Source organism: Ursus arctos, unplaced genomic scaffold (assembly GCF_023065955.2).
Source record: "Ursus arctos isolate Adak ecotype North America unplaced genomic scaffold, UrsArc2.0 scaffold_19, whole genome shotgun sequence".
NCBI classification, from domain to species: domain Eukaryota; kingdom Metazoa; phylum Chordata; class Mammalia; order Carnivora; family Ursidae; genus Ursus; species Ursus arctos.
In genome coordinates, this window is record NW_026622863.1 from 53,892,142 (window position 1) to 53,913,222 (window position 21,081).

The 21,081-nt window shown below is 63.3% G+C and overlaps 3 protein-coding genes across 4 annotated transcripts; 2 read left to right on the forward strand and 1 right to left on the reverse strand.

The window, feature by feature from the left end:
• The first annotated feature begins 306 nt into the window (after positions 1-306).
• Positions 307-5,086, forward strand: GARIN5B (golgi associated RAB2 interactor family member 5B). Its single transcript, XM_048223981.2, has 9 exons — positions 307-456; positions 652-806; positions 1,018-1,276; positions 1,820-1,844; positions 2,008-2,072; positions 2,167-2,267; positions 2,361-2,413; positions 2,498-2,574; positions 2,924-5,086. Exons 1-9 carry the CDS (start codon positions 307-309, stop codon positions 5,084-5,086), a joined length of 3,048 nt encoding a protein of 1,015 aa, XP_048079938.1.
• A 2,593-nt stretch (positions 5,087-7,679) lies between these two features.
• On the forward strand, positions 7,680-8,970 carry LOC113247436 (cytochrome c oxidase subunit 6B2). Of its 2 annotated transcripts, XM_026488533.4 has the most exons (4): positions 7,680-7,739; positions 7,855-7,984; positions 8,582-8,682; positions 8,791-8,970. In XM_026488533.4, exons 2-4 carry the CDS (start codon positions 7,873-7,875, stop codon positions 8,842-8,844), a joined length of 267 nt encoding a protein of 88 aa, XP_026344318.1. In that variant the 5' UTR covers positions 7,680-7,739; positions 7,855-7,872; the 3' UTR covers positions 8,845-8,970. The 2 variants fall into 2 exon arrangements, with proteins under 2 accessions (XP_026344318.1, XP_044236049.1); XM_044380114.3 differs by lacking the exon at positions 7,680-7,739 and having other exon boundaries at positions 7,810-7,984.
• A 3,390-nt stretch (positions 8,971-12,360) lies between these two features.
• KMT5C (lysine methyltransferase 5C) lies at positions 12,361-20,736 on the reverse strand. The gene is given in 11 exon segments (XM_057314050.1): positions 12,361-12,877; positions 12,993-14,635; positions 14,637-14,752; positions 14,895-15,076; positions 15,197-15,333; positions 17,055-17,074; positions 17,180-17,343; positions 18,166-18,275; positions 18,686-18,851; positions 19,014-19,251; positions 19,993-20,736. Coding segments are annotated over 9 exon segments (1,383 nt in total). The 5' UTR covers positions 19,124-19,251; positions 19,993-20,736; the 3' UTR covers positions 12,361-12,877; positions 12,993-14,257.
• Between the last annotated feature and the right edge of the window lie 345 nt (positions 20,737-21,081).

Genomic DNA, 21,081 nt, shown 5'->3' on the forward strand with positions numbered 1-21,081 from the left:
ATCCTGGAGAAGGCAGCCCATCCTTGCCTCCCAGAGAGTTCCCAGAAAGAGTCCTACACGTGTCTGATGAGGTCACAAAGCCCCTCCACCGGAAGGCTCCTCCCCAGGCCAGGGCTGACCACCCGCCCTCTGCAGGGCCATGGCCAAGCCCTGGGGAAGCTCCACCCTCGGAACCGCTGAGCTCCCGCACCTGTGAAGCCCGAAGGGCCAGGACGGGTGGGCTGGGGGACACTGCGCAGGCCATGTGCCCAGGCGCCCGGCTCCCTGACTGTGTGTCCGTGGTGACCCACCTTTTCTCCAGCCGCCATGAACCGGTTTCGGAACATCGGGCGCATGGAGCCACTCCAGGGACCCGCAAAATGGGTTCCCACTCTGGGCGAGCTGCAGAAGACCCTCCAGAAGGGCGAGTACCTGCCCCTCCGCCCGCTGCCCATGTTCGAGAGTAACTTTGTCCAGGTCCCCAGCTTCCTGCACCCTGGGGGCGGAGAGGGGCAGGACGGGATTGAAACCCCCTGGGCTGGGGGATTTGAACCCAGGCAGACATGAGGCAGCGGTGGGGGGCGGGGCTCCAGGGGCAGGGGGCTTGGGCTGGGGGTGCCAGAGGAGCACTGGAGAAAGAAGTGGTTCCAGCCCCTCTCCCTGGCCCCCCAGGTGACCAATCGAGGGGCCCCCGTGTACGTGCACCACAGAACCAATCGTCTGACCATGGGTGTGGCTGCCTCCCTGCCAGGCCTGGTACTGCCGGACATCCTGCTGATCGCTCAGCCTGGAGACGGCAGGGAGTGCTCCAACCTCGTCCTCACCAGGTGCCCCCATCCCCCCCATCTGCCCCAAGGAGTGCTCCAACCTCACCCTCACCAGGTGCCCCCATCCCCCCCCATCTGCCCCAGGGAGTGCTCCAACCTCACCCTCACCAGGTGCCCCCATCCCCCCCATCTGCCCCAGGGAGTGCTCCAACCTCACCCTCACCAGGTGCCCCCATCTGCCCTGTCCCATCTCCTGCACCCCCCCCCCCAGGATGCTCCCACTGGACCTGGTCCACCTCTACGTGCATGACCTGTCTGCCTGGCGCCTGAAGCTACGCCTGATCACAGGCCGCTACTACTACCTGGAGCTGGACGCCCCTGAGAAGGAGGTTGGCTTCCTGTTTGACCGCTGGATCCGGCTCATCAATCTGCTCCATGAGCCAGCCACCAACTGGGCCCCCCGGATCCTGAATACCCCCACCGTGGACCTGGCCCACGTGGTACCTCCTGCCTCCACCTGGCGCCTCCAGGTGGGCACTGACCCCACAGCCCCGGAGCAGCTAGGGTTTTAGATTGCAGAGCCAAGACCAACAGCCCGAAATCCGGAATCCCAAGAAATAAGGCTGGGGGCCTGGATGACAGAGGAGGGGCTGGGGCCTGGACTCCTGGGTCTGAGGGAGGAGGAGCTGGGGGGCCTGGACTCCCGGGTCTGAGGGAGGAGGAGCTGGGGGGCCTGGACTCCTGGGTCTGAGGGAGGAGGGGCTGGGGCCTGGACTCCTGGGTCTGAGGGAGGAGGAGGCTGGGGGCCTGGGCTCCTGGGTCTGAGGGAGGAGGGGGCTGAGGGTCTAGACTCCTGGGTCTGAGGGAGGAGGGGCTGGGGTCTGGACTCCTGGGTCTGAAAGAGGAGGAGCCTGGGGGCCTAGATTCCAGGGTTTGCGGGAGCTGAGGACAGGATCCCTGAGTCCTGGCAGGGGGATGGGCTGGGGTCCTGGAGTCCTGGGCTGGGTAGGTAACAGAGATGTGGAAACCAGGAGGAGGCCGCCCCTCCTGACTGTCCCCCTCCTTGTCCACAGGCCCAGCCGCAGTCCAAACGTTCAGGTGAGTGGGCTCAGTGTCCATCAGGCTCTTCCCGCTTCTCAGCATCTGCTGCACGAGGCACGGTCAGACCTTCCCCTGCTCCCCTGGTAAAGCCCCCTGTGCGGCTCCCTGTGTCCTCCCTGTCCGGGACCCTGACTCAAAGCCCCCCCCCCCCCCCCCGCAGTCATGATTGTCGAGCCCACCTTTCCTTACAAGTTCCTGGCATCTCAGAGACAGAAGAAGACCAAGGTGAGCGGGCTGGGCAGGCCTGGCCGCTGAGGGGTAGGGGCTGGGGGGGCTGCGCCTCCTCACTGCCTTCCGCCCTCCTCCCCCCGCCCGTCAGACCCTCAAGCGCAGGTTCAAGTCGCAGGCCGTGGGCGACTCTGTGCCTCTCATCTGGTCGCGTCTGGAGCACGCTGAAGCCAAGAAGAAATCTGCAGAAAAGTAGGCTCGGGGTCTTGCTCCTGGTGGGAGGCAGGCGAAGGCTGAGGACCCTGGTGCAGAGGCCTTTGGGGTCACACCACGTCGCCCCTACAGGTCCCAACCAAAACTCTACCCTGACACATCTCGGACTAAAATCCAGGTTTCTGGTGAGCACACTTCCCCCTCTATGGACGGATCCCCAAAGTTCTGGCCCTTCCCCTGAAAGCTCAGACTGCTTTCTTCCCACCCAGAGAAGCCCAGCATCACCATCCGCACCATCTTCAGCATCATTTCCGGCACCATCAACCACACGCAGTCCTCCTCCAAGGCAGCTATTTACTGGGGGCCCAACTCTTGGTCTGACAGAGGAGGGGCTGGGGGTCTGGACTCCCGGGTCTGAGGAAGGAGGGGCTGGGGGCCTGGACTCCCGGGTCTGAGGGAGGGGGTTTGGGCGCTGGATTCCCGGGTCTGAGGGAGGAGGGGCTGGGGGTCTGGACTCCCGGGTCTGAGGGAGGAGGGGCTGGGGGTCTGGACTCCCGGGTCTGAGGGAGGAGGGGCTGGGGGTCTGGACTCCCGGGTCTGAGGGAGGAGGGGCTGGGGGTCTGGACTCCTGGGTCCTGAGTCTGGGAGCTTCCCCTGTCCTGATCACTGTTCCCCTTTCTTCGGCCCCTCTACAGGGTTACTCGTCTGACTCTGAGGTGGGCACGGTCTTGGGAGGTTTAGTGGAGACCCCCGTACGCTGTATCTCAGAGGACAGCCGTGAGCCTTCCTTGCCGGGCTCCTATGATCACTTGGACACATACCTGTGGCGGCAGGACATTGAAGCCCTGATGGACCCGGATTCTAGCACCTTGTCCTCTTCCTCCTTCTGCCCAGCCCCCGACCCTCCCGCCTTCTACCCCCCCGCCGCTTTCTCCTCCTTGCGTAAGCACCGGGGAAGGGCTGGCCAGAAGCAGCGGCCGCCACGCTCCCAGAAGACCCCATCGACCCGTGCTGCCTCTTCGAAGGTTCCATTCATCCTCGACCAGTCCAAGAAGGTGTCAGCAGTGCGTGCTCCCTCCCAGAAGACCTCGACTGCCCCTGGCCCAACCCGGAGGGCGCCAGCTGTGCCTGCTGCTCCCCAGAAGACCCCAGTAGCACACGGCCCATCTTGGAGGGCCCCACCTGCACCGACTACGTCCCCGAAGGCCCCAGCAGTGCATGGCACAGCCCGGAAGACCCCACCTGCGTCAGCCGTTTCCCGGAAGGCCGTCGCTGTACCTGCCCCATCTCGGAAGGCCCCCCCTGTGTTGGCTGGTGCTCAGAAGCCTCCGGCCGTTCCTGTCCCATCTCATAAGGCCCCACCTATACTGGCTCTTCCCCCAAAGCCTGTGTCCCCCCATCTCCGAAGAAGGAAATCTTTGTTCATCCCTACCCCGTCCCAGAAGGCCGTGACCTCACCTCCTCAGCACAAGATGACTCTGGAAAGAGCCGAACTTGGCACTCTGCCTGAGTTAAGGCCTAGAAGGGAGGCGCCTGAGAGAAGGAAGCACGAAGGGACGCCACAGCCCCTGTTGTTCGTGGGCACCCAGGAGATGGACGCAGTGGAGACGAGGACCCAGAGAACGTCCATGGAGCTGCCTTTCAGCACCACGAAGAAGAGGTCAGAGGAGGTCGTGATCAGCAAAGCCCGGGAGATCACCCTAGACGGCCTGAAGGGCAGGGGCACGTTGGAGGACAAGGTCCACAAAAAGAAGGAGAAGATATCCCTGGACATGCCTGGCTTCAAATCCAAGGAGAGAGGGGAGCAGCAGAGGTGGCTCAAGACCCAGGAGGTGGCCATTGAGGGAGGCCCAGAGGAGCAAATCCGGCCCTTCTCGGTGGAGGGGCTCACCCTTGCCAAGATGATGATCGTGGCCAACTGCAAGGAGCCCCCCCAGAGACCAGCTGCAGTCGGGCTGCCCTCCTGGGTCTCGGCTCCCCAGGCGCGTGCTATGTCAACAGAGGGCACAGTGCCCTTCAGCCCCCGTCAGGTGCCCTCGCCGGAGGGGAAACCGGTTGGGAGGCAGTCCCCATTGGGCTCCTGGGTGCCCTCGCCGGAATGGACACCGGCGGGGGTCAGGGAGCAGTCCCCGGTGGGCTCCTGGGTGCCCTCGCCGGAGGGGACACAGGCGGGGGGCCGGGAGAAGTCCCCGGTGGGCTCCTGGGTGCCCTCGCCAGAGGGGACCCAGGCGGGGCTCAGGGAGCAGTCGCCATTTGGCTCCTGGGTGCCCTCGCCGGAGGGGACACTGGCGGGGGTCAGGGAGCAGTCCCCGGTGGGCACCTGGGTGCCCTCACCGGAGGGGACACCGGTGGGGTTCAGGGAGCAGTCCCCGGTGGGCACCTGGGTGAAGGGGAAAATGCATCGGTGGGCAGAGAGGAGCAAGCACCACTGGGCGGAGGAGGAAGCCAAGGTGGAAGAGCTGTCCCAGGACACAACAGCACCTTCCGAAGCACCCTACTTCCCCGAGCAGGAGATGGACAGTATCTCCAGCAGCCAGAAGATGGATAGTGTCTCCCAGTCTCCCATACCTCTGCCTGCATCGGAGTGGGAGGACGCACCCCGGTCGCCCATCTCACTGACCCCCATCTCAGAGATGGACGCTGGGGTGTCCCCACAGCTCAGCAGTGTATCTCAGGAGCCTCAAGAGCTGAAGGAGATGTCAGACCTGAGCCCTCTGACCACGACGGGGTTGTCCTCAGAGGCTCTCTCCCCCGCGCCCTTGGAAGTTGAGAGTACAACGGACATGGCTACCAACGGGGAGAGGACAGAGGAACAGGATTTCTTCAGTCCTTCAGCCAGGTACTTGGGAGACAGCTAACGTGTTCTGTCAACTCCGTTCTCTGCAAGGTAGAGAAGATCAGTCCCTCTTTTTTCACTTTTATTCATGGACTCAATATATAGTGAGTGTTGACTTGCGCTGGGCATTGTGTGAAGCTCTGGGGATACAGCATTGAGCAATTTGGGGAGTATATGCTCCTGTCGTCTTGTGTAGAGCCCAGAGATGCTGTTTAACATCCGACAATGCACAGGATGGTCCCCCACCCCCACCCCCAGCAAGGAATGATCGGCACAAACATCAGTAGTGCTGAAGTTGGGAATCCTGACAATAAAACCTAGTCAATTATACTGTATGAGAGAAGGTGATAGGTCCATGGGAAGAGAGCAGGGGAGGGCGGACTAGGCGTGAAGGTAGGCAGCCACCAGTATGGGACTGGTTGGTCCAGGAGGGCCTCAGAGAGCTGATGTCACTTGTGTAAAAGACTTGGAGGAGGAGAGGGAGGATTCCATGCACACATCTGGGGAAGATATGTGTTTGCAATATGTTGGACCAAGATCGAGGTCCAGGGGCCCCCAGGGTAGATAATGCCGTCGGAAGAGTCAGGGAAGCGGTGGCGATCATGGGGGACTTTGGCCGTTTGAAGAACTTTGGCTTTGATGCTGATGAGTGAGCTGCGGGCAGGGAGGGGGTTGAGCTGAACAGCTGGAACCAATGCAGGTTAGAAAGGGCTCTCTGTGGCGCAAGCTTAGAGAAGGTAAGGGGGCAGGGATGGAAGCCAGGAGAGTAGGCAGGAGGCAGTCGCAGTGACCCAGGCACGAGATGATACTGGTTTGGACAAGAGGGGAGGTGTTGGAAGTGTTGAGAAGAGGCAGAATTCTAGAGATGCTTTGATGGCTGAGCCAACGGATTGGCTCATGGGTTGGGCCTGTCCCTGTGGCATCAAGGGCAACTGTAGGGTTTGGGGTCTGGGGAGATGTCGTGGCCATCAGCAGCAGTCAGAGAAGCTGTGAATGGAGTATGTGGCAAGTAGAGCACTAGGGATTCCGTCTTGGACATCTGAATTCCAAGACGTCTGGTGAAGATGAGGGGTAGGTAGCCAGATACGTGAGTCAGGAGTGACATCGGCACATGGATAGATACTGCAAGCTGTGAGACTGGAGGAGGTCTCCCACCAGCGAGTGTAGACAAAGAGAGTGTTTGGAAAAGGGGAGACCATAGTCGTGGTGTGCAGAATGGTGAGAGACGGGCATCCTGACAGCCACGGGAAGGGAGCAGCTGTGTCTAATGCCGCAGCTGGATGCAAGAAGATGGGACTGAGACAGGCTCTCTGGGTTCATCAGCAAGGATTTGATTATTTGTTACATGGTGGTAACAAAGACCTGAATGGGGCAGGCCTACGGAAGCACAGAAAGCAGGGAGTCACCTGCTGTGAGCTTGAAAACATGATGGGGCGGGGAGGAGCCAGATGCAAAAGGCCCCATGTGGATGACACCCTTTGTATGAAACTTGCAGGGCAGGCAAATCCAAGCGGAATGGTGGTTGCCAGGAGCTGGGAGGGATGGGAGGAATGGGGAGGGCTTGCGTGCTGGGGCCGGGGTCTCCTTGTGGGGTGATGAAAGGTTCTGGAACTAAGTGGTTGTGGTCCCAGAAGTTGTGAATGTAATTAATGCCGCTGAACTGTACCTTTTAAAGCGGTTGGAATGGTAAATTTGATGCGATGTGTATTTTCCCACTATATGCCTCCTTACCTACCTCGGTACATCGGCGAAGAGGGGATTCCGAGAGGAAGAGTAGACCAGCTCTCTGCAAGTAGCAGAGGAGAGCGATGTTAGTGCGTTAGGGTGTGGTGCGCAGGAGGCACAGCTGGGCTTGAGAGCAATTCGGCAGAAGGGAGAGGAACCTGGGAAGTACACCGGGGACAGGAAGACGCGGGTGGGGGCTCTGTTCCAGCTCGGGCTTCATTTAGCACGCGTTTACTGAGCGCTCAGGATGCTCTCCCTGTGACCCACAAAGCCCCCTTTGGCTTTCTCTCTCTCTCCAGCATGCACAGTTCCGAGAGCCCTCAATAGCGGGATTCCGGGGACTCGATCTCAGTTGCCAAACTGTCCAAAGGAGCCCAGCCTGGCCAGGTAGCCTGAGACCCCACAGACCCACCTTAGTCCTGGCACCAGAGTCCAGGAGCTCAGACCCCACCCTGGCTCTTTCCTCTTCCCCACAGGCCCCCAGGGTGCTGTGCACCTCTACCGTAAGAAGCAGGGTGCTGAAAAGGCCGGGCGGGGGGATGCTCCCTCTCCGGTAGAGACCAGAGCTATCTATACGTTTATATATTGGGGGGCGGGGAGCGGGACCGGGGAGAGCCCGCGGGGTGGCCCAGCTTCGCAGAGATTAAAAGCCTGAGTCTGAGACTCGGCAAAAGTCGTGCCTCGGTGCCTGTGTGTGCGCGGGGGACCCCCAAGAGCTTGGTGGGGCTGGGGGCAGGAGGCGGCAGGGGGGGTCCACGCAGACCCCGCCCCGCGTCCTAGAACATCCCCTGCAGCGCAGCGGCTCCCATTGGCTGGGGTCCAGGGGTCCCAGCCAATCCTGCCAGGGGCCGTGTTTCTCCTGGGCTGGACCCCCGAGACTCAGAAGGGAGGGGCACCCCTGGACGGAGCCACAAGCACAGCTGACCCAGTGACGCGTTGACATCACTCTGGTGAGGGCAGGGCGGGTGGGATCAGGGGCTGGGCTTCGGGGTGGGCGCCAGCAGCTGGGTGCGGGTCGGAACGAGGGGCGCCCCCAAGCCCCACGGAGCCCCCCTTCCCCCGCAGGAGCTGCCGCCTCCGTGGATGTTGGATGCTGATTCCCAGAAGCCCCCCAAGGGGAAATGGTCAACACCGCCCTTCGACCCGCGCTTCCCCAACCAGAACCAGACCCAAAACTGCTACCAGAACTTCCTGGGTGAGACCTTGCAGGCCAGGTTAGGGGCAGGGGCTGAGACAGGGGAGGCAGGAAGGGGAGTCCCCCACCTGAAGATGAGGAGAGGGTCTGGGACCCGCCTTGGCAGCGAGACCGTTGGGGAGGGGCCTACCCGGCAGGGGCGGGGCCTGGTGTGGAGGGGCCGGGACCGAGCCCTGGAGGAGGGGCGGGACGAGGGGGGAGAGGCGGGGCCTGGCCGGCAGTGGGTGGGGCCTGGCGTGGGGGGCAGCGACCGAGACCTGGAGGGGCGGGGCCTGGTCGAGTGGGTGAGCCGAGCTTGGTGGGCCGGGGTCTGGTCGTGGAGGCGGGGGGGCCTGGACGGGACGGGACCAAGTCCAGGACGGGGGACTAGGGAGGGCTAGGCGGGGAGACACAGAGCGCTGGCGAGCGCCAGGCCATGGCCGGGGCCTGGAGTGGAGGGGCGGGATTGAGTCGTAGAGGGCGAGGCGACGGAGGGGGGGTGGGACCATCGTGGAGGGGCGAAGCAAGGGGCGGGGCTAGGCCGAGAGGGCTGGGGCGGGGCCGAGGCGGGGCCGCAGAGCCACCCCGCCCGCCCGCCCGCCCGGCCCCACCCTGCAGACTACCACCGCTGCGTCAAGAGAATGAACCGCCGCGGGAAGAGCACGCAGCCCTGCGAGTATTACTTCCGCGTGTTCCATTCGCTGTGCCCCATGAGCTGGGTGAGCGAGGGGGCGGCGTTCGCCGGCCGGCCGGCTGGGGCGAGGGTGGAGGGTCCCGTGGAGCTGAGCCGGCGCCCTCCGCCTCCCCTCCCGCCCGCCCCTCCCCAGGTGCAGCGCTGGACCGACCAGATCCAGAACGGGACTTTCGCGGGCAAAATCTGACGGCCTGAGTGACGCTCCTCCGAAGGATCGGCGCACTGACCCCACATCCTGGCGTCTCCCGGAGACCCGGCCGTGGCTATCCACTCCCCAGTCTGTAAGCCATAAATAAAGCTCTGTTGCTGCTGATATTTCTTAATATCTGGCGTGGGGGCGGGAGAAGTCCTTCCTGTATCAGTGCCCCGCACCTAACACTACTGATTCTTATGGGAGAGGGGGCAGGAATGGAGGGACGATCGTCAGGTCTCTAGAGTAGGATCAAGCCCAGCCCTTCCCGCCGCCGCTCCAATGCCTCCAGCAAGCAGCGGCCGCCAGCCCAGGCTCCTGTGGATGCTCCTGACTGTCCATCCCCACACCTGGTCCGCCCTCCATCTCCTCCCTCAGCATCCTCTTCCTCTCTTACCTCCCCAGACTCCTTTGGGACTTGCATTCCCAAGTTCTGGGGGGTTGATTGTGTACCCCACAATCCCTCCCTCCCCAGCTCCAGACCCTTTCCCAGCTCTTCACCACTCTCCCTCACTCCCCTGCCCCTGTCTGACACCCGTCCTCATCCCACGAGCCCCTTGCAACAGTCTTCTGCACGCCTGACCCTGTCCTTTCAGCACCGTCCCCAGCCAGAGCAGTCTCTCCACAGACGTCTGTCACGTCAGTTTCTCCAGGATGCTCCTCCAGGATGCTCCGAGCTCCTGTCTGAATAATGCTTTGCTCCTGCCCCATCCAGGCGCCGGGCCTGCCTTCAGCCAGCCTTTGAGGTGGCAACACTAAAATTCCTTCTGATTCTAAACGCCCCTTGAAATGTCACCTGTCTACCCCCCCCCCCCCCAAGGCTGAGGAGTTACCCTTAACAAGCACAGAGTCCTGGGCAGGACTGGATTCCACTGTTTCTCCCTGAAGCTGTATGCTTCCTGGGACAGGCTGGACCCACACTCTGCCTGAAGTAGTCTCAAGAGGCCTGTTCAATCCTGGGGTTCAAAGGTGGCTATTACTAATCATAACAACTTGTGCAGTAACCCTGAACAAGCCTCTTGACCTGTATACACCTCATTTCCCCAGCTGTAAACCCAGATGGTGCAGAGTCCCGTTACCGGGAGAGCCGGGATGATGGGACGGGCTGAGCAGACTCGGGGGAGGGCTGGCTCTATCCCGCTCCTCCCACCCTCCTCGATGACCATCCCCTCCACACTGCCCTCATCACCCCACACAGGGCACACCCCAGGTGTCTCACCTGTGGGGACGGCTCCGCCCAGATAACTTGCCCAGGGACTCCCTTTCTCCAACCACAACCTGCCAGGCAGGAGGGCAAGTGAGGGCGCAGGGTGTGCTGAGAGCTGCGGGAAGGGCTGTCCCGCTCCAGTGGCGGTGCTGCTGGCTTGAGGAAGGGAAGTCAGCAGTGCCACACAGGCAAGGCAGCTCTGAGTCACCAGATGGGGCTGACGGATGTCTGACACTCAGTGAGGTCACCCAGGTAGCCTCTGACCACAGGGCCAACACCTGTGCAGCCCTGGCCAGGCTCTCGACCTCACCCCAGGTACCCCGTTGCCCAGAAGCTACTCCCAGCCTTCCTCCTTCTTTCCACCTTTGACCCAGGATCCTCCCCACCATCATTCCTTGATCACTTCTGGAACTTTCTTTTTTTAACGATTTTATTTTAGAGAGAGAGGAGAGAGTGCTTGTGCAAGCTGGGGGACAGAGGGAGAGGGAGCCGACTCCCCGCTGAGCCCCAAACAGGGCTCCATCTCACCACCCTGAGATCATGACCTGGGTCAAAATCAAGAGTTGGACGCTTAACTGACTGAGCTGCCCAAGTGCCCCTCTTCTGGAACATTCTTTTCTTTTCTTTTTTTTTTTTTTTTAAGATTTTATTTATTTGAGAGTGAGCAAGACAGCATGAGAGGGGGGAGGGTCAGAGGGAGAAGCAGACTTCCTGCTGAGCAGGGAGCCTGATGGGGGGCTCAATCCTGGCACTCCAAGATCATGACCTGAGCCCAAGGCAGATGCTTAACTGACTGAGCCACCCAGGCACCCTATTCTGGAACATTCTTTACATTCTGCCACCACTGCTCTGCGGATGCCGGAGCCCAAGGCAGGGTCTGCACCAACATCATTGCAGACTCCCAGGCCCTGAACCCCAAACACCTGTCCCACAGCTCCTCTACCAGCTCCTCGGAAGCACCCAATGCCAGCCTCAGGGGCCTGCAGCAGGCTCCCAGGTCAGAGGAAACTGAGGCCGCGCAACTGGTTCCCCCTCCTCCCGGCCTGCACCCCCACTCTCACCACCTCCTTCCCCTCTTCCTCCAGTGCCATCCCCTCCTCAGTCCATCTTCTCCTCCTCCCCTGTCTCTGCAGACCCTCAGCCAGCTCTTTCCCCCCTCTCTACAGCAAGGCTCAGGTGCCTCCCCCTCAGAATTACCAAACTGCTCAGCGGCCTCTCACCCTTTGCTCCACAAGGAGCCTGAAGCCTCAAGGCACCTGCTCTCCCTCTCCCTCCCCCACCCACCATGGAAGCCATGCGGCCCAGCTCCAGCCTCCTCGCTCTCCTGTCTGCCTCTTTGTCAGAGCCTGATGAACTCTGAGAAATGGCTCAAGTCCCACCTGCGCAGCGTGCCAGCCCTGTGGCCCCAAACTCCCTAAGCCCTCTGCACCATGGTCTTTCCATCCCAAATGCGGTGCTAACAACACGTGTAATTCACAGGGCTGTTGGGGAGGATGATGGCCCAGTGCTCTCGGGGTGTGTGTGTGTGGGGGGGAGGCTCCGTCTGTGTAGGTAATTCGAGGAACGTCAGTGTGGTGGTTCAATCCTGGTGCCCCACACCATCCCGGACAATGGCAGTGACAGATCACCCACTGCCCTCCTCGATCAGCAGCTCCGGGATGGCCAGCCCATCAACAGGGGCCTGGAGCTCCTGGAGGCATCTGGTCAAGCCATGTGTGCCCCCAGGAGACACATGGGCCCAGGACCTGGGTTCCCGGCCTGGATGGCACTCTTGGCTCTGCTGCATTGCCAGCCACTAGAGGGAAGGAGAGAGCTGGGGGGGGGGGGCAGCAGAGCGCAGACCCCGAGCTGTGAGCTGCTATCATTCTGTTTCTTGCAGCTCCTTCTTTCCTTCACCACCCACTCCTTCCCTTGGCCCTTGCCCAGGCTACCCGGGTCTCATGGGGCTCCAGGCCCCGCCTTGACCTGCGGCCCCTCACGCTCCCCTCCCCCTGGGCCTCAGCCACCAGTGGGGCTCCTGCTGCCAAGCCGGGCTCCCGACCCCCACCCCCTCCCGCCGGGTCTTGGCCCTTCAATGGCCACAACTTGAGCTCCTTGCACTTCCCTGTCGTGTGGGGGCCATATTCTCCGGGTCAGGGCGGAAACTGGCAGCAAGGGGGATGCCCGCAGGCCATCTGTAAAGGGGGGGGGGGAACCCTGGGAGTGCTGTCGTGAAGGCTGGCACCAGGACGCAGGAGCCAAGTTCCTGCCCTGGAAGTCTTTCCTCCCCATCACCCTGTCGCCCAACAGCCCCCCCCCCCCCCCCCCCGCCATGACTCTCAGCAGGGGTGGCTTTGCCCCAGGGGGACATTGGGCAGTGTCTGGAAACGCCTTCGTCACAGCTGGTGCTCATCCTCCTCCGACACAGGGCCAGCTGGCTCAAGAGCGGCAGAGCCAAGGGTGGGACCCTGATCATTGGTTTCTGATCTTTGTTTTTGGGGTTCGAGACACTCTTGAGAATCGGATGAAGGCTTCAAATCCTCTTCCCTGAGAAAAACGCACAGGCGCATATGCAGTTACTACACATAAAATAGAATGTCTGGAGGTTCTGGAAACCCCCGTGGCGGGCTGGGAGAACCCTGGCTCTGCGGTCCTGTCTCGAAGCCAGTGAGTGCGCCCGCATGCCCCGTCTGTGTAGAGGCCCGTTCTTTACGGACTGCCGTCCCTCCGCGTCCTCTTCTCCCACGTCTTCATCAGGAGGCAGAAAACTAGCAGGGCCAGTAGGAGGCGCAGGGAAGAGAGACTCACTCTCACTCTCTCGTTCCCAGAGGAAGTGGGCTCTCTCTAAATGGAAGGAATTTGAAGTAAAAAGGTTACAGCTCGACACAGTCCCCCCCTCCAGGTGGTCCCCCCTCCGCCTGCCCCACCCGCCCCACAGGCTCCTCAGCCCCCTGCTGACCCTCAGGCGTGGCTGAGGCCTCAGGGCCAGGAGGAGACCGGCCCCTGGGGCAGCCCGCTCACTGGTCTCCTTAGCTGTCCGCATTTCTCGCATATCTCGCATATCTTCTGGGCCGCTGGCTGGGGGCGGAGGTGAGAATGAAGACGGATGGCAGGGTCTCCACTGACCTGGATCCTGAGCAGCTTGAGAAGGTTCATGGCCCTGGTCCCACAGAGCCGGGCCGACTGACAGGACGCGGACGCAGGTGCAGGGGCAGCGGACTTCAGAGGGGCCCTCGGACCATCTGCTTGCCGGACCTGTTACCTTGTCTGAACAATGGGGAGCGTCCTCTCCCACCCGCGGACGGCTCAGGAAGCACTCTTCAGAAGTCTGGTTGGGCAGAGATGATTCTGGCCTCTGTCCTCCGCCATCCTCAAGGGATGTCCTGTGGACTCTTCACCCTTCCAAAGCTCATAGGCCCCCAAAGCCTGGGCCGCCTCCCCCTGACCTGGTGTCCCCAGCAGGGCTGAGGGCCTCACCCTGCTGACAAACATCCCCTCAAAACATCAATCAAAATGAAAAGCTACTAAGGGTGCTGCTTATAACAAGGTTTTAATAAAATAAAAAGTTCAAGTGCTTCCAATCCCCCAACATACCCCATTCTGGTGTGGGGGAGGGGAGGGACCCCCACACCCCAGTAGCACCAGGGATAGCACCATGAGAAAGATGAGGTCGCATCCGGCCTCCCTGAGACCCACGGGCTGGTGAGGACGTGTCCCAGACACCCCCCACCCTGCCCCCCACCTCAGACAGTCGCAGAGTTGAGAGCAAGCCCACTCCCCTCTGTAGCGCAGTCTCTAGGCAGTGCCACCCCCAGGTCAGTTCTGCCTCCTCCTGAGGCCTGGGCTTCTGGGGAGATGCCATGGGGTGGCCCCCACCCCCTATGGCTTTGCTCCCTGGGCAGGAGGTGGGTAGGGAAGGGAACGGCTCCCATAGTCCTGAGGCTGGAGTTGGGGTAGGAGGGCAGTGGCAGCCAGGGCACCCTGCTGGGGTGGGGGTGGCTCAGGGGTCAGCAGTCACAAAGGGTCAAGGGTCAGATCCCTAGCTGTCTCCAAACCAACCCAGCCCAGGGCAGATCTGTGCTGGGGCCAAGCGCCAGCTCCCTCCCAGAGGTCCAACGGCTCGTTCTAGAGGTTAATGAGTCCCCGAGAACTTGAGGCTTGGGGGGAAGGGGGACGAGGAGGGACTCCTTTCTCTCCTGGCCTGGGGCCTCCCTGTCCAGCCCATCACGGCCCATCACTGTTGACATCCAGGTCAATGGAGCCATGGCTGACCACCAGCCTCAGGCGCTTGGGTGGGGAGAAGGGGGTAAAGGCAAGGGCCTGCTTGGGGATGGGGGCAGGGCCTGGGGTCCTGGCAGGGGCAGGGGCAGCAGGTGGGGCCGGGGCCACCCGGCTCAGGTCCACACGCACCACATAAGGCAGCCCATAGCGCCGGGCCCAGTGCCAGTCCTGCTGAGGGGCCCAGTGGGCACGGGGGGCTGGGCCCAGAGCCACCAGGGCCTCTGCACGGAGGCAGCAGCGGGGGCCACAGCCTCCCCACTGGTGCAAGGAGACGCGGGCAGCACGGAGAATGGGGGGCGCTGGGGCCCGCCGGGGCTTGGGGGCGTCGGCGCCTCCGGGGGCGCACCCGGAGCTGGGGCTGAGGCAGCCACTGGAGCCAGAGGGGCGAGGCGTCAGGGCGAGCGCTGCAGGGCAGGGGGCGCAGGGGCTGGCAGGCAGCTGTGGAGGCCCGGGGGGGGGGGGGGGCGGGGAGGGGGAGAGAAAGGAGCGTGAGCAGGCCTCTGGCAGGGGGCCCAACGGGTGGGAGAGCAAGAGGTGGCAGGATAGGCGAACAGAAGAGGGGGCGGCCTGGGGGGCTCACCACAGAACAGGTCCCGGCGCAGCGGGGAGAGGTGGGCACAGGCCCTCGGGCCCAGCGGTCCCTGCCGGCCGCCGACCAGGCCCTGCTGCAGCCTCCTCTTGGTCTCCCGGAGCTCGTACTTGTCCAGGGGCCGAGGGGGCAGGGGTTCCCTGGGCCGCAGGCGGAAGGCTCCCTCGCCTTTCCTGGGGGCAGCGGGAGGGAGACGACAGAAGGGAGCGGGCCCTGAGGAAGCACTTCCGGGTTCCAGGCAGTGGCTCTCCTGCCGCTGCCCGCTGCCCCAAGACCCCTCCCGGGTGCCTCACCTCTCACACGTGTAGCATTCACAGTGCTCATTCTTCTCACCAAAGAAGCCCTCCCCGTAGAAGCAGGTCACCTCATCCCCGGGCTCAATGTCCCGGAGCACCTTCACGCAGGCCGCGTTCCCATCTGCGGGCACAAACTGGGGTCCAGGCTGCTCAGCGGCCTGTCCTGGGGGCTGGGGGGCTCCACCCCGCCTGGCCAAGTGCACTCCCAGGGATGGGGACTGGGGCAGGGGCGGGCAGGGGCTGGGAGCCCAGAGCCTGGGGGGGGCCACCCCTCCAGGGCCTGCCCTCCGCAGGCGCCCTGACTTCCCCCCCATTTGCTGGCCTCCACCCCTCCCTGCAGGATGAAGATCTAACCGGCCCCCAGCAGTGCTGGCAGTGCCTACTGGCTGCCCCTCCTGCGCTCTTCCTCGGCCCCTCTGACCTGCCACGACCCACTCCCCACTCCCCACTCCCTGCCAGCCTGCACCCTGGCGGCCGGGTCCAAGCTCTGCCGGTCCTGGCCGGCTCCCTTCCCAGTGCCTGTCCACTTTGCAGCCCCAGTCTGGGATGGCTGCCCCGCGGGCCGCTCCTGCCCCCTGCTCCCCCTCTGAAAGGAGTGGGACTCCCACTGGTCCCACCCCTCTAGCCTGACACATGCCTGGGGGTGGCTCTCACCGCCTGCCTGCCCGATCCCAGGCCAACTGGCCAGAGCCTCCATGCACAAGGTCTTGTGTCCTTGTCCTCTCCATTCCCTCAGCCTCTAGCTGGAGCCGACCTCTCACTCAGTTACGCAGCAGGTCACACATGAGGTCACGCGCCAGCCTCTGGTCCCTCTCCTTCCTGCCAAGCCGCTGGTTCATCAGCTGCCAGGGCCATCTCAAAACCCAGCCCCATTATTCACCCAGCGGGAGCGTCCACAGGGCAGACTGAGCTCCTCCGTGGCACGCGAGGCCACAGTTAGCATGCCGGGCCTGCCTCCCGGCCCGCCACGGAGCCGCACCTGTCTGGGATGCCCTGACACGCCTTGGTTTTCCTTCAACACCTAGGAAAATCCTGGTCCTCCTTCAGCGCCTGGCTCTGGCTCTGGCTTCTGGGCAGCCTCCCTGTTCCGCAAGGTGCCCGGCTCCCAGGCCCTCAGGGGGCTGCCACCCACCTCACTACAGAGCCTTGTTTTCCGTCCTACCCTGCATGTTTCCCACCGCAAAGCCGCGTCACGGGCCTGCAGTCACACAACACAGGAACCAAGGGTGTGCGCTTCACCTCGGTGGCAGGAGGCCATCGGAGAGGAGTGAACACGGCTGGGGGCACTGCAGCCAGCACTTGAACCCAGTCCTAACCCGGGAGCCCCAGCGCCGAATCCCCTGCCACACCTTGGGGCTCCACGCTTGGCAGGATGTGCACCCGAGGCCTCCCCAGGACAGCTCTCCTTTCTCGCAACTCCACGCTCCAACACACAGAACACACAGCGATAGCGGCCCCCCCCGGAGCGCTGCTTCCCCAGCTCACCCCCTCTGCCTGGAAGTCCTGCCTCTGAGCCTCCTGCTCTAGGGGACTCTCTGGCCTTACCCGGGTGGCACCCCCTGCCTCCTGCTATGGCTGGGGTGCGTCTCCCATCAGGCCTGGGGCTCCAGGTGCAGGGGCACTTTGTCTCCCCATCACCACACTCCCCCCTCCAAGTGTCACAGCCATGACTCTGGCCAAGGCCCCCCCTTCCAGACTTTTCTCATTGACTCAGACAGCTGTGGGCACAAACAGGGTTGTGGCCAGGGGTGGGGGATTCTGGGCACTTTCTGCCTAGTCACTGACCCAAATGCGCCTCCCCGGGGCCCCCTCGGTTCCCTCATGCCCGCTCCTTGGTGGGGGGTCCAAGTCTCACCTTGCAGTTGGGTTTGCAGTCTGGAACATTGAGGGGAGGGCGGGGGAGAGAAGAGACTAGGTGAGCGGAGGGCTGGGCAGAGGGGAGCGGGGACCACCCCCCACCTGCCCTGCCCCTGCCCCCACCATGGTTTATGAAGGCGGCGGGGCCCAGCCACAGCTGCGCACTGCGCTTTCGGGTGGAGTACATGATGCTAAAGTCGTTCTCGCCGGCCCTCAGCAGCCCCTCGTCGGCCTCCCGCAGCTCCGCGATGCAGCCCACCAGCAGTTCCAGCTTCTCGTTCTTCTTCCTGCCAAGAGGCCAGGCCGTGGGTCTGTGAGCAGTGCCTCCGACAACCATCTCTGCTGACAGGGGCCTCTGGGGCCTGAGGCACCAGGCCTCCCACAAGCCATTGCTGGCCACTGTGGTCCTCCTCCCAGATTTCTCCAATCCACCCACCTTCATGGGGCACTTCCTGGATCCAGCATCCTCCAGGACAGGATGGCGTCCAGACAGGACACCACGTGGACCCAGGCATGTCTCCTGCTGTCCTCTTGCCCTGGACCCCTCCTCCAGCCCCAACTGCCCTTGGGCCTCGCACAAGTGGTCCTTCTGCCTGCACTCCCCATGAGCCCCAGTAACTCCCCGCAAGCTGCTACCTGCCCCCCCCCCACGCTTCAGCAGACCCTCTGGTGGGGCCTCTGCTTCCGCCCGGTTCCCAAGAATGCTCAAAATTCCCTCGTGGCTCCTGAAGCACCGAGGAACTGTGGTCAGTACCTGTGTGTTTACTCGGCCACCACCTGCCTTCTGTCTACACCATGAGCGGCCGGCAGGGTCCACCTTGCTCCCTGTCCTGTCCCTTACCCAGCAGCATGTGCTATGCAGCAGGGGCCCCACTGGCACCGGCGCTCCTGCCCGTGCCTCCTGCCCCCTGGGCACAAACAGTACCTCCTAGCAGCCCCTGCAACCCTGGGGTCCCATGGGGTTCTCATCCCCCATTGGGGCTGCTGTAGGCAAAGAGGGTCTGTGGGGCTAGGCCTGGCCTCAGCACCAGAGGCTTCTCCCCTGGTCTGCAGGGGTCTCCTCTCCCAGCAGCCTTGGGAGCCCTTGTCTGTGAGCTCCGCCCTCTTACCAAGCTCTGGTAGACACAATCTTGGCTCCATTTGTCTCCATGGAATAGCGTGTACAGGGCAGGATAGTAAAGCCGCTTTCGGGCAGGAAGGCTCGGAGGTAGCGATAGATCTGGGGGAGGTGAGGGGGTGGGCGGGGTGAGGAGCTGGGGCAGGGTCATCCTCGGCCCTCTCTCTCCAGGGTCCTAGTCCTGCTCTGCCACTGACTCGCTGTGTGGTCTTGGGGGACTCACTTCCCCTCTTGGGGTCTCAGTTTCCTCATCTGCCAAATGAAGAGGTTGTACTCCATCTCAGAGGGCCCCCAACTCTCCTCTCCTAGGATTCTCTGAGCCTTGTCTCAGAGGGTCCCAATGGCTAGGAAGTTAGAGAAACTCAGGGCGGGAGGGGGGGGGGCACTTCGCAGAGGGGCCTGGAGCCTGGGGCTCCAGATGTTCTGCCTGGCAGGGTGGAGGACCCAGGACAGGCCGAGGTGACAGGTAGGACACGTGGGCTGAGGGTGGGGGAAGGGAAGGGCACCCTCACGTGGGTCTTGAGGGCAGCCTCCTGCCGCGGGCCCCGGCTCTGGAAGTAGTGGGCCATCCAGCCTCCCAGCGTCAGGGCCCGGTACGCAGCCTCCAGGTCCCGCTGCCTCAGGAAGGCCTCCAGCGCTGAGCGCAGGTGGTGCTGTCGCCGCAGGGGGGGCACGGGGCTGGGGGAGAGGGCATGCCTGGGTCCCAGGGCCTTGGCCTATTCCCTCCGGGCCTTCCCGGGCCCCGCCCCCACCCCCCACTTGGGGCTGCAGGGGGCCGTGGAGGAAGGGAGGGGAAGGGGTCCCGGAGCCCTCAGTCCACCCTGTCCCAGGCCGCCTCACCTGACGTTCATCTTATGGGTGCGGAAGCCGAGGTAGGGGTCCAGGACGAGGCTGGTGGCAAGGTCGTCATTCTCACACAGCTCTCTGGCTGTTACTCTGTCAGGTCCCATGGTGCCCCACGGACCATGCTGCCTCTGGCCCAGAGTGGAGGGCACAATGTAGGGGCAGGGGCAGTGCCCCGGGACTGCCACTTCTGAGCTGCACAGGATTTGGCAAGCCTTTTGGTCTCCAGTCTCATCTACAAGTGAACGAGTAAAGCAATGCTGACTTCACAGGGCTCTCAGTGAAGACGGGATGCAACAAGTAGTTCTGACAGTGGGGAAGCCCCCAAAGAAATGCCAGTCATTGTCGTTGGTATCTTCATGCTCTGGAGCACAGACACCAATCCCCCAAGAGCACACGACCACCTGCTGTGCACACCCACACACTCACACGCAGATCCCCTCGTGCTCCCACGCACCCACACACGCGCGCGCACACACATACACACACACACACACACGCACAGTCCCTACTGACACAGGGAAGGCTGATTAATTGGCAGTCAGGGATAACCCTAAAGGCTTAGCCCTGCAGGAGGTGGGAGTCAGGGGGAACCCATTTCCACCTCCAGCCCTCACCAAGGAAAAATCCAAGGCTTCCCACCCGCTAGGACAGACTGTTCCTCCACCCACCCCCACGCTTGTTGGCCTCAGCCTCCAGCTCCCTCCCGCTCCCCCCCCCCCCCCCAAGCAGCCCTCGGGAATCATCAGGAGGCTCTGGGTGAAGCCCCAGGCAGCCTGGAGGGGGTAAGGGGAGGGAGAGCAGAGGAGGGATCCCAGCACCTGCTCCCTCTCCAAGGATTCTGGGGGAGGGGGGGCTCAGAGGACAAAGCGGGGAAGGAGGGAGAGAAAAGGAATGATATGGAGAGGCAGAACAAGTCTATAAAAAGGAGAGAAAGAAGGGTATTAGCAAAAGGAAACAAAACAAGACCGCTAACCCTGACTAGGGAGGGCCTGCTGGGCATCCACACCGCGGTGCTACAGGGAGAGTCCATGGGGGACAGCACGGAAGGGGGAGCCGAAGAGGGATCAGCAGCTAGAGCTGGGGGGAAAGGGGTTCTAGAAAAGACAGGAAGGCTGGGGATAAAGACGGGGCGCTGAGAGAGGGCTCCGGGACGGAGCGGAAGCTGCAGAGAGGCATGTGGGTAAAGACAAAATACACAGACTGCACAGAGGGGAGCTGGGGTAGGGAGAAGGGCCAGGGGTGCCCGCTGGACACAGAGCGCTGCGGGAAGGCCTGGGGGCCAGGGATGACCCCACGAAAGCCAGAGTGGAGACCTGGGGTCAAGGGCAGGTCCTGAGGAGGTGGAGGGGGACCTAGGGGTCCACAGCCGGGCTTGGAGAGGCAGAGAAGGGGCAAGTCCTGCGCGTCCGGAGAGGAGCGAGCCTGGGGTCCAGGCAGGGGGCTGAGGTCCGCGGGGCGGCACTGGGAAGCAGACAGGGGCCTGGCAGGGCAGGGTGAGAGTGCAGGGCAAGGGCCTGAGGTCCAGGGAGGGGAGTGGAGAGTCCGAAGGCGACCCGAGGGGTCCGCTCAGGCCCGGGAGTGCGGGGAGGGACCTGGGTGAGTAAGCACAGGGAAGGGGCTGGGCGCCCGGAGCAGCCTGAGGCCCGCCGAAGGGCCGAGAGATGTGGGCGCTTGGACACGAGGAGGGGCCGGGCGGGGCGGGGGACAGTCGGGGCTGGGGGCGACCGGGAGCCAAGGCGGCGCGGGCTGGGGGCCGAGAGGGGGCTCAGAGGTCGGGCCCCGCGCCGCCCCTCACCCGCTTCTCCTCCTCCTCCTCCTCCTCCTCAGGCACCCGCGCCGCCGCCGCCACCACCTCCCACTGCCTGCTCCAGCTCTCGTCAGACACGGTCGCCGCGCCTCCCGTCTGCGCCGCCGGGCCCGCCCCGCCGCGGCCAGGGGGAGCTCCCATTGGCCGAAGGCGCCGCCACTCCTCAGTGGCTGCGCCGCTCACGCCGCTCCCATTGGCCGAGTCCCACTCGGCCCCTCCCCACCAGTCCTCCCGTCCGTGCCTTTACGAAACCCC